Raw genomic sequence first — 12,914 nt, 5'->3', positions numbered from 1 at the left:
TGATCCGATTAGTGTTTTAGAGAAATTCCTGTGGGACCCGCGTGGAGGCCGGGCCGGATGCAACGGGGAGACGGAGGCGGGGAGCATGGAGGAGGCGGGGCGCAGGTCCAGGTGAGAGAGGGGGTCTGAGCCTGGCGAGCCTCGGGCTGCTCAGGGGGCGGGACCTGGCGCTGATTGGCTCAGGGCCGCCCTCCTGGATGTCATTCCTACCTCATCCGCCTCCTCATTGGCTTTCCTACTTCCACCCTCGCGTTCAGTCTCTGGCACCCAGAAATCTCCTTACTCCTGCGCTGAACACCCTCCCGTGGTTCTCACCTCTCTCTCTTCACCCTCCTCACCTACACCCCCCACACCAGCCAGTCCCACCCTACCTGTCTGAACCCTGGAGCCTCCCTTAGCTGGTTCCTGTCTTTCTCCCTCTGCTTTGCTCTGCTCCAGCCACACTGACCTTTTTGCTTTTGGACTCAGGGCCTTTCCAAGGGCCGTTCACTGCCCGGAATGCCCTTCCCCTAGATTTCCGTGATGTTTCCCTTACTCCCCTCATTTCTTTCAGATCTCCTCAGAGATACCTGTCCTGTCCGCTTAGCTGAAATAGCCCTCCTGTCACCCTCGAGTCCTTGCTGTGCCTTAAATTTTCAGCATTGTACTCATCGCAAACAAACGTTAGGCTGCTTGTCGGTTACCCACTGATTGCCTTTTCCCCTTCCACTGGAATATAAACCACCTGCGGGCAGGGGCTGCTTCGCCTTTTTGCTTAACTGCCCTATCGTCAGCGAGTCTGGCTCGTCTACCTGTATTTGTGAGTGAATAGAGGGACGAGGGTGAGGAGGAGCGAGGCTTCAGGTTTTGGAGTGGGGGATGCCCCGAAGGGGAGAAGACTCTGGTGGGTGGAAGGTGCGGAGCGCAGGTGCGCGTGCAGTGCAGGTGGCTGGCTTCCCCCACCCCGCACGTCCGCGCGCCGGAGTCAGCCCCGCCCACAGAGGCGTGGGAGTCGCCGGCGTCTAGCGAGTAACTGATGCTCTGGAACAGTTGAGATCGCCCCCAGGGTAAAATCCTCCCCCACTGCCTCCGAACCTCAATTAGCACGTTGATGAAAATGGGGCCACGGTGTCACGAGTTGGAGAAGAGGCCCAGCCCACCGCCTGGCACTGGGGACCCTTGGGAAAGGCGATGAGTCCCTTTCGCTAAGGCCTCGGAAGGGAAAGGATTGGAGTGGAGGTGAGGTAGGCGGGAGGTCCCTATTCATTGTTCCACAGCCAGGCGGCCATCGCCATGACAACCTTGGCACCTTTCCAGGTCCTCGGCTCTGGAGGCTGAGCTAGTCTCCAAGTGGGCGGGTCTCGTCCCTGGGGGCGGTGCCTGTATCTAAGGAGGCGGGTCTTGCTTCTCCAAAGCAGGAGATATGTTTTTTACCCCAAAGAGGTGAGTCTGGCTCCCTCTTCCTGAATAGGAGTGGTCGAGTGGAGAGGACTATCTAAGGCTGCGCATTTCCAGGCGCGGGCCTGGGGCCTTTTCAAATGAACAATTTCAGATTTCTAGGCAAAAGATGTTTTCCATGAATGCCAAACTGTTACTTGTCTATCTCTCCCAGATATGCCTCCCTCCTTTAAATGTTTTCCCCTGTGAAATATAAGACGTATAGATTAAAAGGGCGAGACCCAGACGCACGATTTAACAAGTGATTATAAAATAGTCACCAGATTTAGAAACAGAATGCTGGCTGCCACCCCAGAGCCCATAGAAGGTCCCACCGTGTCCCATCCCGGGTTTAACCCTTCCAACCCCACTGTTCTGAGTTTTATGGGGGGAAAAAAGCTTTCTTGTGTTTAGACATGGTTCACTACCCACAGTGGATCCTGCACAATATTACAGTTCAGTTTTGCTTACTTTTTGTATGTTATAGAAACGGAGTGATACTCTGTGTATCTGGCTTCTTGTGTCTCGCTTCTTTGTTTTTTTTTTTTTTTAATTATTTTTATTTTTAATGGAGGTACTGGGGATTGAACCCAGGCCCTCAAGCATGCTAAGCATGTGCTCTACCACTGAGCTATTACACTCCCCCTGCCCCACTTCCTTATAACTTTCACTCACGTAGTTGTGTGTATCTGCACTCATTCTTTCTTGTTGCTATATAGAATTCCATGGCACACTGCAGCACCGTTTATTTATCCACTGTACTGTTGATGAATGTCTTAATCCGATCAGGCTGCTATAACAAAATATCACAGACTGGGTGGCTTATAAACAACAGAAATTTATTGCTTACAGTTCTGGCAGCTGGGAAGTCCAAGATCAAGATGGCAGCATGGTCACCTGGTGAGGGCCTTCTTCCTGGTTCATAGCCGGCATGCCTTCTGGCTCTGCCCTCACATGGTGGAAGGGGTGAGGGAGCTCTCTGGAGCCTCTTCCATAAAGGCACTAATCCCCCTCATGAGGGCTCCACCCTCAGGACTTAAGCACCTTCCAAAGGCTCCACCTCCAAACACCATCACATCGGGCATTAGGATTTCAACATATCAATTTCAGGGGGACATAAACATGCAGACTGTAGCAATGGACATTTCAGTTGTTCTGAGTTCAGGGTTGTACATTTTGCTGCTGTGAAGCTCTTCTATGTCACTCCTGGTGCAGGTCAACATGAGTGTCTCCAGGGTTCATGTCCATCAGTGGATGTATACACCTTTGGCCTTATTAGAGCATGCCGGTCTCCTAAGCATCTTATATTGAAGAAGCTCAAGATGGAAGTCCTGATCCCTCTAGCCTCTCCCCAGACCTTTTCTCTCTCCATTTGCTGGTCTTAATGCAAAGCATCACCACACAATCAGCTCCTCCTGATTCCTCCCTTTCCGTTAGACACACACACACACACACACACACACACACAGGCTTGCACATTCCGCCTCCAGAACTCATCTTGAGCCCACCTGTTTCTCTCCATCACTCTGCTCCAGGCCCCCACACCTCTCTCCTGGTGGACAGCAATAGCCTTCTGATGCATCTACTTGCCCCCTCCAGTTTTCTCTCCACTCAGCAGCCAGAGGGGCCCTTGTAAAGTGCAAGAGTGGTCACATCCCTTCCCACTGAAAATCTGGCTTGCCATTACCCAGAAAGCACAGTCAAAAGTCTATCATGGGCCTCCAGGGTCTGTAACCTGACCCCCTCATGCCTCTCCATCTCCTCACATCTCTCCCTCCTGTGCCCATCCACGTGTCCGCCTAGCCGCCCCCCTCTTCTGGTCCCAGGTCAAATGCCACCTCTGCAGAGAAGCCCCCTGCCAGCTCTGGACCACCCGATCTAAGGTGTCACAGCCCGGTCCCTCGTTTTCTTCACGCCCTTCCTCATTTCCTTCGCACAACTCATAACCATCCGAAATTACCTTCTTTGTTACTTTGATTACTCTTGTCTCCACCCCATCGCCCACACGCTAGAATATAAACTCCATGAGGAGTTATTTTGTTCACTGTTGCATTCTCAGAGGGGATTACAACGCCTGACACAAAATAGGCACTCAGTACAGGAATGCAATCTCGAGCGTAGGAGACAGTTTGGGGCCCGCACATTCTCAGATGGGCGGATCCTAATCTAGGGGTAGGAGGTAGCGACAAGGGTACCCGTCTGATTGCCTGGGAAACAGAGTCTAAGGGGCGGGGCCCTTTTCTAGGGGGAGGAAGTTGGCCGTAGGGAGACAGTTGGTTTTTAGAGGGCGTGTCCTATGGGACTGAGGGTTTCTAAAGGGTGTTTCTGGTTCTAGGGGGCATGTCCCTCTGTGGAGGTGGATCTTGTGTTAAAGGGACAGGGTTCCATTTAGATGCGATCTAAACCATCTCTGATATTAAAAGGATCATGCACTATCTAAAGGACTCGGAATTTCTCAGGAGGGAGGAAGAAAGGATCTTCTATTTAAGGGGCCTGTCCTAAGTCAGGGAGGGAGGAATCTCCACCTCCCCAGAGCCAAGGATCAGGACATGAGACGGCAGTGACTGACAGGAAGAGGTTTATTGGGGTCCAGGAGACGTTGGGGTGTGGGACAAAGGAGCGAGGTCGAGGCTCACAGGGCGAGCCCCCCTAACCAAATCCCCTTCCCCTTGGGGTTGGGAGGAACACAGAGACAAACTGACAGAGATGGAGAGAAAGACCAACAGGCGCTACAGAAGAGTGGGAGGGATACCCCAATATCCACCACTTCCCATTCACGAGTTCACAGGATGGGGAGTGATGTGGACCGGCCCACACGCTACAGGAAGGAAGGAGTGTCTGTGGTATTCACTCTAAGGAGGGTGAGGTGCAGGCCTGGGCCAGCCCACTCCAGTGGAGGAGGGGGCTACGTGTTTCTGGATCAGTCCATCCTACTGGGCGGGGGGATTTTGAACCAGCCTATTCTAGTTTTGGAGGGTGGGGAAGATCTTTAGGGTCGATCCATTACGCAGAATGGGAGGGAGACCTAATTGGGGAAGGGGACCTAATTGGGGAGGGGGGTTGAGGGCAGGGGGCAACTACCCTGGTCCTCTTTCAGCATAGAGAATGATGTGGGGGGAAAGGCAGATTCTGGCTGTATCTGTCATCTGGGGGCACCAGTGAGTGACTCTGGTGGGTAGCATTTGGAGGGGTTCCAGAGAAATCCAGGGACATGGTTCCCCCACATTCTCCAGATCAAGGTTGTTGGAATGATGGCTCTTAGGGAGAGGGGCAGTCTTCCCTTGGGGGAGGGGGTGCCCATCTTTTCTTATTAGGGCCCTTAATATGAGAAGTACGTGTGGACACCCATTTCTCATTCCTAGGTCCCCGGAGCTTAGGGGCCTATTGATTTGGGGGTGCCTAGCACGCACTCCAGGGGCCTCGAGTTCAGGAGTCTCTCCACAGATCTGGGATCCTCGAGCTGAGGGGTCTCTCCATTTATTTGCTGTTCCCCAGCTCAGGGGCCCATGTAGGTCTTTGTAGGTGGCCTCTGGATTTGGAGGGCCTGGGCCTCCCTCGTAGTCCCGAGGTCCCCTGGCCCGGGCCCTGAGCCCAGCCCCCAGGAGGGGTGGTCGTGTGGAAGGGTGCCTGGCCTGGCCACATCAGTCCATGCCCCGGTGCAGCTTCAGGTGCCTGGAGAGGTTGCTGAGGGTGATGAAGCCCTTGCCGCAGATGTGGCAGGGGAAGGGCCGCTCGGTGCCATGCAGCAGCCGGTGGCGCTTGAGGTAGCACTCGTGGCGGAAGAACTTGCCGCACTCCAGGCACGGAAACGGCTTCTCGCCCGTGTGCACCAGCACGTGCCGCTCCAGGTCTCGCGGCGAGCGGAACAGCTTCTCGCACTCGGAGCAGCCGAAGATCTTCTTGCTGCGGCCCGAGCCGGACGCAGGCTCTCCAGACGCGGGCTCCCCGCCTGGGGCCGGCGCCGTCGCCTCCGCACCGCCTCCCTCGCCGTGGCTGGCGCGCCGGTGCTCCTCCAGGGCCGCCAGGGCCGCGTACAGGGCCCCGCAGTGGCCGCAGCCATAGGTTGCCGGGCCCGAGTGCGCCTCCAGGTGGCTGGCCAGCGCCGCGGCCGACGCGAAGAAGGTCCCGCAGTCGCACTGGTACAGGGTGTCTTCCGACGGCTCGGCCGCGGCCGCGGGCGCAGGGGTCTCCCCGCCGCCCTCGGGGAGCAGCGCCCCCAGCTCGGGCACGCCACCCCCGGCGCGGCCCGGGAGCAGCTCGCCGTCCCAGGCCGGCCGAGCGTCGCCCGCCTCCGCAGCGCCGCGCTCGCCGGTCGTCTCGGACCCTGCACCCGCCCCCGAGGCCCAGGCCTGCGCGGGGGGCGCGCCGGGACCCTGCAGGTCGTGCGTCAGCTTGTGCCGCTCCAGGAGGGCGGGGGCGTTGAAGTCGCGCTCGCAGCGCGGGCACTTGAAGGGCTTCACGTCGGTGTGCGCCGCCCAGTGGGCCGCCAGCTCGCGGCCCTGGTCAAAGCGCCGCGCGCAGGCGCCGCACGCAAACGGGGGCAGGGAGGCCGCGGCGGCGGCCGCGGCCTCTGCCAGCCCCCAGCTCCCCGGGGCCGCGCCTACCCCCTCTGGGCCCTCTCCGCCGCCGGCCCCCGCGCCCCCGCACACCGAGCAGGGGCCCACGTTGCAGCAGACAGAGCAGGGAGCGCTCAGGGCGGGCAGGCCTGGGCCGGGCTGCAGGGGTGACGGAAGCACCCCGCGGTGCTGGCGCTTGAGGTGGCGGCCCAGGCTGGAGCGGGAGGAGAAGCGGAGCTCGCAGACTAGGCAGCAGTAGGGCTTCTCACCAGTGTGGACAACCTGAGAGGGCAGGAGGAAGAGCCCAGTGTCAGGGCTGAGGGTTTAGCCCTCGGGGCAGATTCTTGGCCTCCCTAAGGGATGAGGGTGAGGCTCCCTACCAGGCCTACAGGGCCAGGATCTAGCTTCTCCCCTTTCATTCTCCGCTTCCAGCCACGCTGGCCAGCTTTTGGTCCCTCTAGCCTCAGAACTTTTGTACTTCCTGTTCCCTCTGCCTGCAATACTGTTCTCATGGTGGATTCCTGCTGATACTTCAGGTCTCAGCTCAACTATCACCCTGCTCTGCCCCTCCCCTCCTTGTCTGGTAGCCCATAGCTCTCCCCTCTTTACTGCTACATATCAGATGGTTATTATTACTGCTGCTCTTCTATCTTCCCGACACTTCTTCTTTTCCAGATCACCCTTGCCTGTGTATTTGCTTTCATGCTGATTTTCTACCTGGGGATGGGCCACTTTCAATGGAACGTAAATTCTCCAAAGGCATGGGCTTTATTGATTTCACTTTGGTATCCCAGGTCTTGGGGCGGAGAAAAAATTCAATCACCACTAAATAAAGGAATTAAGTATATACAGCGTAAATCTATCTTTAAAAAACAGTAAGGGAATGATGAACACAAAGTTGCAAATGCTGGCGGTGTAAGCGGGGCATGGGAGGGGGCAGGAGCTTTTATGTAGAGCAAATTTACTATGAATGTATGAATGTTTTAGTTTCTGTATTGGGTGGTGACTGAAAGAGAAACACTCATGCTTTGACTGGTCAGGGTGCTTTGATGGGGAGGGAGGGAGAAATTTTCTTAGGGGAGGAGGTCGGTGAAGGGCCTTGGGCCAGCTGTCTGTTGCCCATAGTGGGTCCCAGGGAGGCCAGCCTGGGGCCGGCCTGCAGGACTCACCTGGTGGTGCAGCAGGCCGGTGGAGTCTCGGAACCCCTTGGGGCAGGCAGAGCAGCGGTAGGGCCGCTCACCAGTGTGTGAGCGCAGGTGGTTGGCCAGGTTGAAGCTGTGCTTGAAGCCCTTGCCGCAGCGCGGACACGCGTGGGGTTTGAGCGCAGTGTGCCGAGCGAAGTGGCGCCGCAGGTCCGAGCGGTAGCGGAAGCTCTTGCCACACTCACTGCAGTGAAACGGGACGCGGGGAGCAGCAGCGGGTGGAGCCGGAGCCGGGGCGGGGGCAGGGGCCGGGGGCGCTGGCAGCGGGGCGTCATCCATGGTGGCCTGGCGCAAGGGCAGTGGCGGGTGGGGGTCTCTCTGGAGCGGGGAGACATGGAGGGTGGGGTGAGGGAGTCACCTCCTCATTAGTCTCCCCTATCGGGCTCCTTGGACTCACAGATCCTCCACCTGTCCCTGGGAGCCCCGCCCACTACCTTCTAAGCCGTGCCCATCCACCCAAGCCACATCCACTGCTCTTTAAGCCCCTCCCACTATCCTACAACCGCTCCCCCCATTCATCTGCCAGTCTTCCTAATCACTTCCAAATCGCTTCTGTGCCACTGTTTTCAGCCTCCCCCACCCTTTGCAAATGGACTCCCTGCTTCACTCTAAGCCCCACCCACTGTGGTTAAGGCCAGTCCGCTCGCGTTCAGGTCCCGCCTCCTCTTTCCAAAGTTTCTGCGTTGTTCCTGAAGGCTCTTGACAAGCCCCTTCCCTCCAAAAGTCACTTCCACTCTTTGAAGATGAGAGTCACCTTCAGATGAAGATTCACATTTTTAGCCAATGAGAGGACAAAGATTTGGGGCTATAGACACTTGAGTCAACCTTCCAGGGCGACCAGAACTAGTCCTGGAATCTTGGATAAAACCAACTGATTCTCTTTCCATCTGCAAAATAGGGATAATACCTCAGGGAGTGGTGATGAGGACTGAGGAGAATTCTGGCCATGTGTGCTGCGTGCTTTTTAAAGCCTGCTCACAGCAAAAACTCAACAGGTAAGCTGTATTGATTACAACTATGTGCTAAGTTAGTCCAAGTTTCTTCTTGAAGTCCCACTATCTTTTCCCTACCAAGATCCGCCTCCTAAACCCCACTCAATTTTTCCTGTAAACTCAGCCTTTAAGTAAGCCCCAAATTTTCAAAGACTCCCTCCACTCAACATATCTCGCTTTCTCAGCCCTTCCCCTCTGAGTATCTCCCCATCCTAAGTCATTTCACCTTCACTGTAAAGACTTGCCTCTTTCACTAAGATGCCCCAAATTACACGCTTAAACCCTATGCCCCTCACTATGCCCACCACTTTCTGAAAGACACATCCCTAAACAAACCCCTCTTCTCTAAGCTCCTCGCACCTCCACACAGAACCCCATTACCACACTCAGCCCCAATTAGGATCCTTCAACTTAGGGCCCTCCTACTAGTCTCACTGAGCCACGCCCCTTTGTCAAAACTCTTCCCTTTACCTAAACCCCTCCCACTTTCCGCCACAGTCCCGCCCATTTTCACTCCAAACCACGCCCACAAAGGCTCCTCCCAGCAGTTGCTCCGCCCCAGCCATCATTAAGCCCCGCCTCCTCCCCACCTTGATGCCCGCGGGGTTGGCCCCCCCAACCCGGTCCACTCGAGGACCCAGGCCCAAAGAGCCAGCCTTTTGTGCCCCTCCCCCCTGTCCCTAAAAGGTGCGGCCCCGGGCGCCCGGGGCGGGGGCAGGTCAGGCTAGACCCGCAGCCGGGCGAGTCCACCTCGCTCGTACGGAGCGGGGGTTCTGGAGCCCTGAGGCGGCCCCGGGAGGCCGGGAAAGTCAGTCGGCTTTCCTCTTTAATTACTTACACCTCCCTCTGGGCGCCGACATTTTGGGCAGCGGGGGTAGCGTCACTTCCACCCGGGGGGCCCCCCGACTTCCGCCTCGGCTCCCTTCTCCCCCGCACTCCCCCTTCTCCCGCCTTCTTGGCTTCCCTCCTCCCCGCCTCCCTCCTTTCTCCCTCTTTCCCGTCCCTTTCCCAGCTACTGGAGGTTAGAGAAGCCAGGGTGGCGCCATCTTGAGTGAGGGCATGGGAAGAGGCGGGGCTTAGGGTGACCTCCGGCGCCATACAGACTAAGGGCAACAAGCTGAGCGCGCGCGGCCTCCTCTCCTCGATGCTGGCGGGTGTAAACATAGAAGAGGGCCGATTTGATTCCCTTTTCGTAGCCTCAGGATCCTCCTGGGTAGGATGTAGAGTTTCATGAGGAGAAGAGAGAAATCGAAGTTCGCCGACTGTGATAGAGAGAGGAGGAAAACGCAGGCTCCATCTTGTGCTTAGCCCTCCATTGGGCTTTGAAGCCCATCCGGCGCCATGTTAATTACGGGAACGAGCGGCCATTTTCCCGCTCCTCATCCTTTCGGTACCTGTCTTTGATTGGGTCGCCCAGCTGGGTGTTTTGTGGGAGGAAAAGACATTTCTGTGTGTTTAGGATGTGTTGGTGGGGTAGTTTCCCGCTCGGGACCAGCGAGGGCGACGGGTGCGCAGGCGCGGTTTGCCGGTGGGGAGTGACCGGTCCCTAGGACCCAGCGCGTCCCCTTTGTTCCCCGCGGGCGCGGGCCCGACGGGGACGAGGAAGGGAAGGAGGGAAAGGAGGGAGGGGCCGCCGGGCGGTCCCCTCTGAGGGGCGGGGCAGTCCCGCACGCGCGCCGCCGAGGGGCAGGGCCCCCTCGCCCCCGCCCCTTCCCACGCGCCGGCCCCGCGCCCCCGCGCGCGCACACTCGCGAGCCCAGGCGACATGCAAATGAGGTACCCGAGAGGCGGGGGGCCCGGGTGGGGGGAGGGGAGCGGAGGGAGGGGAGGCCTGGGGCCGCGCGCTCTTGGAGCGCGCCCCCCACCTGCTCCTGCTCCCGCGCTCGCCGAAGCGCGCGCGCCGACCTCGCGCCCCATGGAGCCGGCCCGCCTGGGCGCGCGCGCGCAGACCCCCTTCCTGGAGGCCCTCGCCGTCCGCGGCCCGGCTCCGCTCATTGGCCGCCGCCCCCGCAGGGCCCGCCCCGCGCGCTCGGGGCTGGCAGGCACGCGCCTGCACGGGGTAGAGGCGGGCGAGGGTCGGGGGCACTGTTGTAGATACCCGGGTTCTAGTCCAGGCACCCCCAACGGAGCAAGCCGTGTGATCATGGAAAAGTAGTTACCCTTCTCTGAACCTCAATCTGTGTGCCCGTTACAAGGGGGTGCAGTGGCACTTGCAGCCCCTAATCTAAGCTGCACCTGTTTCCTCCCCATCCCATGGTCCCAGCATCTGCTGCTGGTGGTGGTGTCGTGATGGTAGTTTATTGAGTGCGTACTATATGTCAACCGGCGACCCTGCTATATCCATTTTCCAGAAGTGGAAACTGGACCAGAGAGGCAAAGCCACTCCTTAATTAACAGCAGATCTGGGTTCAAACGCGGGACACAAAGTGACCCCATGATGTCTCTTGGGTTCATTTCTTCTCACTCCCTTAACCATTGGGGTCTTCGAGATCTGGTTCGAGTCCTGGCCCTGCCACTAACCGGCAGAAGGAGCTTGGGCACCTGAGTTGGCTTTCCTGTGCCTTGATTTCCCCATTTGCAAAATGGAGGTGATATACCCTTATTCAGAGCATGGGTGTGAGGCTTACCTTCTCACCATGATAGAGTAAGTGACAGACTCGGGAATCGAACTCAGAACCTCTGACTCCAGAGTCCAGACTCTACTAGCTCTGACATATGACCTCATCCATAACTCAGGACCAAACATCACCTGGGACCAGCCCATTTATTCTTCCGATCCTGAACCCTCTCCCCCATCACTTCTGTCAGTTAGGAGTGGAGACAGAAACATTTCTGAGGCCTCTGTGGCTCTGGGGTTTGATGGTCTCTGTTTTGAAGATCAAAATACTGGTCTGCACCCTCAGTTGGACCCCATCCTCCATGGAAGATTTTTCTTTACTTTGGTTCAAGTTTTCCCTGAATGTCTAAATCCAAGGGAAGGGTTAGGGAGGCCTGGGAGACACCTTTGGGGCCCAGGGCAGTGCCTGTTTACCAACTGGCACAGAAGTATCTTGCTACTTTACCCACTAGCATAGCTTTAACTGTGTGTCCAAGTGAATGTCGGCCATGCCCAGGTGGAGAAACTCGGACCCAGGGATGGCGAGGTGTTGGGGGACAAGGGGTGCTCCAGACCCTCCCTGCACTGACGGCTGCCCCCTCTCTCCTCTTAGCCCGGCTCCAGTGCCGAGACCCAAGCCCCCCACTGCTCCATGGACACCCCCAGCCCAGACCCGTGGCCTTCGCCTTTGCCCGGGGAGGAAGAGAAACCTCTGGCCTTACCTCCTCCTGTTCCCCGGGGCCGCCGAGGCCGACGTCCCGGGGGGGCCTCCTCCTCCAGTCGGACACTCAAGGCCTCCCTCCCTCGCAAGCGGGGCCGCCCTCCCAAATCAGGGCAGGAGTCCCCACTGGCGCAGGGGGTGACAGCCCCAGTGGGCAGCGGCAGTGGCAGTGACCTCCTGTTGATCGATGATCAGGGTGTGCCCTACACAGTCTCTGAAGGGTCAGTGGCAGGCGGGCCTGAGAGCTCCGGCCCTAAGAAGGCCCCGCATTTCTGCCCGGTGTGCCTTCGGGCCTTCCCCTACCTCTCCGACCTGGAGCGCCACAGCATCTCACACTCAGAGCTGAAGCCTCACGAGTGCAAGGACTGCGGCAAGACCTTCAAGCGGTCCAGCCACCTGCGGCGGCACTGCAACATCCATGCCGGCCTGCGGCCCTTCCGCTGCCCACTCTGTCCCCGCCGCTTCCGAGAGGCGGGCGAGCTGGCCCACCACCACCGCGTCCACTCAGGGGAGCGCCCCTACCAGTGCCCCGTCTGCCGGCTGCGCTTCACGGAAGCCAACACGCTCCGGCGCCATGCCAAACGCAAGCACCCCGAGGCCATGGAGACACCCCTGTGTCCCCCGGACCCAGGGCCTGAACCACCGTGGGACGACGAGGGTGTCCCGGCCACAGCAGGGGCCGATGAGGAGGAGCTGGAGGGGAAAGAGCTGGCCTGACCCACACCCCTGGTCACCGCTCCCCGGGCCAGGTTTAGAGCTGGGAGTTCAGCTGGTGCTGGACCTGGGCAGGGAGACTGGAACACCCTCATGTTTGGTGGTCTTCCCGTTGTGGGAGGGGGTTGAGTGTGAGGACACAAACATCTGGGTCCTGCTGCCTTCTGCGGCCCTCCCCCGGACTGACAGGCCCTTGGAGGCAGGGGCTGTGGAAATAAATCTCTGCCTACTGGCTTCTTGTGTGTGTTCCGTGATGGTCTCAGGGCTGGCCCTCCTCCCTTAGAAGATCCTTCCGCCGCGAAACCACCCCGATGGGACGACCTATGTTACGTGACCCATGCCATGTACCTCATTACCTTGGCACTAAAGACTGGCTTGAGGGAGCTTTTGATCCCTCTCCCATCTCCAGTGGACCTCAAAGCACTCCCCCTAAATATCCACTCTTAAGTAAAACATTGACCTTTCTGTGCAAACGTGAGTCTTAGGTCCTCCTCCCCAATTCCAGCCAGATTCCCAGAAGTTCTGCAGCCACCACTTTGACCCAGCTCTTTGTCCTGGCGCTGATTGCAGGGAAACAGCTGAGTTGAGGGTTGCATGCAGGACTGCAACTTTGGTAGGGCTCAGGCAGACTGGGGCGGGAGGCGGGGCTAAGGACTCCACAGGCACAGCTGGGGCTGAGGGGAGGTCCGTGTTGGGAAGTTAGGTGAGAACTGTGGG

General features: G+C 58.3%; 2 protein-coding genes across 7 annotated transcripts; one reads left to right on the top strand and one right to left on the bottom strand.

The window, feature by feature from the left end:
- Positions 1-12,431, top strand: ZNF524 (zinc finger protein 524). 4 transcript variants are annotated; one of them, XM_072968431.1, is made up of 3 exons: positions 1-111; positions 8,073-8,169; positions 11,376-12,431. In XM_072968431.1, the coding sequence occupies exon 3, from the start codon at positions 11,415-11,417 to the stop codon at positions 12,198-12,200; it is 786 nt and encodes a 261-aa protein (XP_072824532.1). In that variant the 5' UTR covers positions 1-111; positions 8,073-8,169; positions 11,376-11,414; the 3' UTR covers positions 12,201-12,431. The 4 variants fall into 4 exon arrangements, with proteins under 4 accessions (XP_072824532.1, XP_072824531.1, XP_031537551.1 ...); XM_072968430.1 differs by lacking the exon at positions 1-111 and adding an exon at positions 1,045-1,218; XM_031681691.2 differs by lacking the exons at positions 1-111; positions 8,073-8,169 and adding an exon at positions 9,212-9,556.
- FIZ1 (FLT3 interacting zinc finger 1) lies at positions 3,978-9,147 on the bottom strand. 3 transcript variants are annotated; one of them, XM_072968376.1, is made up of 4 exons: positions 9,005-9,147; positions 7,798-7,928; positions 7,142-7,492; positions 3,978-6,254 (listed from the first exon to the last, which is right to left on the bottom strand). In XM_072968376.1, exons 1-4 carry the CDS (start codon positions 9,024-9,026, stop codon positions 5,058-5,060), a joined length of 1,701 nt encoding a protein of 566 aa, XP_072824477.1. In that variant the 5' UTR covers positions 9,027-9,147; the 3' UTR covers positions 3,978-5,057. The 3 variants fall into 3 exon arrangements, with proteins under 3 accessions (XP_072824477.1, XP_072824479.1, XP_072824478.1); XM_072968378.1 differs by lacking the exon at positions 7,798-7,928 and having other exon boundaries at positions 9,005-9,133; XM_072968377.1 differs by lacking the exon at positions 9,005-9,147 and having other exon boundaries at positions 7,794-8,177.
- Positions 12,432-12,914: the final 483 nt, after the last annotated feature.

Source organism: Vicugna pacos, chromosome 9, assembly GCF_048564905.1.
Source record: "Vicugna pacos chromosome 9, VicPac4, whole genome shotgun sequence".
NCBI lineage: Eukaryota > Metazoa > Chordata > Mammalia > Artiodactyla > Camelidae > Vicugna > Vicugna pacos.
This window is presented reverse-complemented; position numbering and strand designations above follow the sequence as displayed.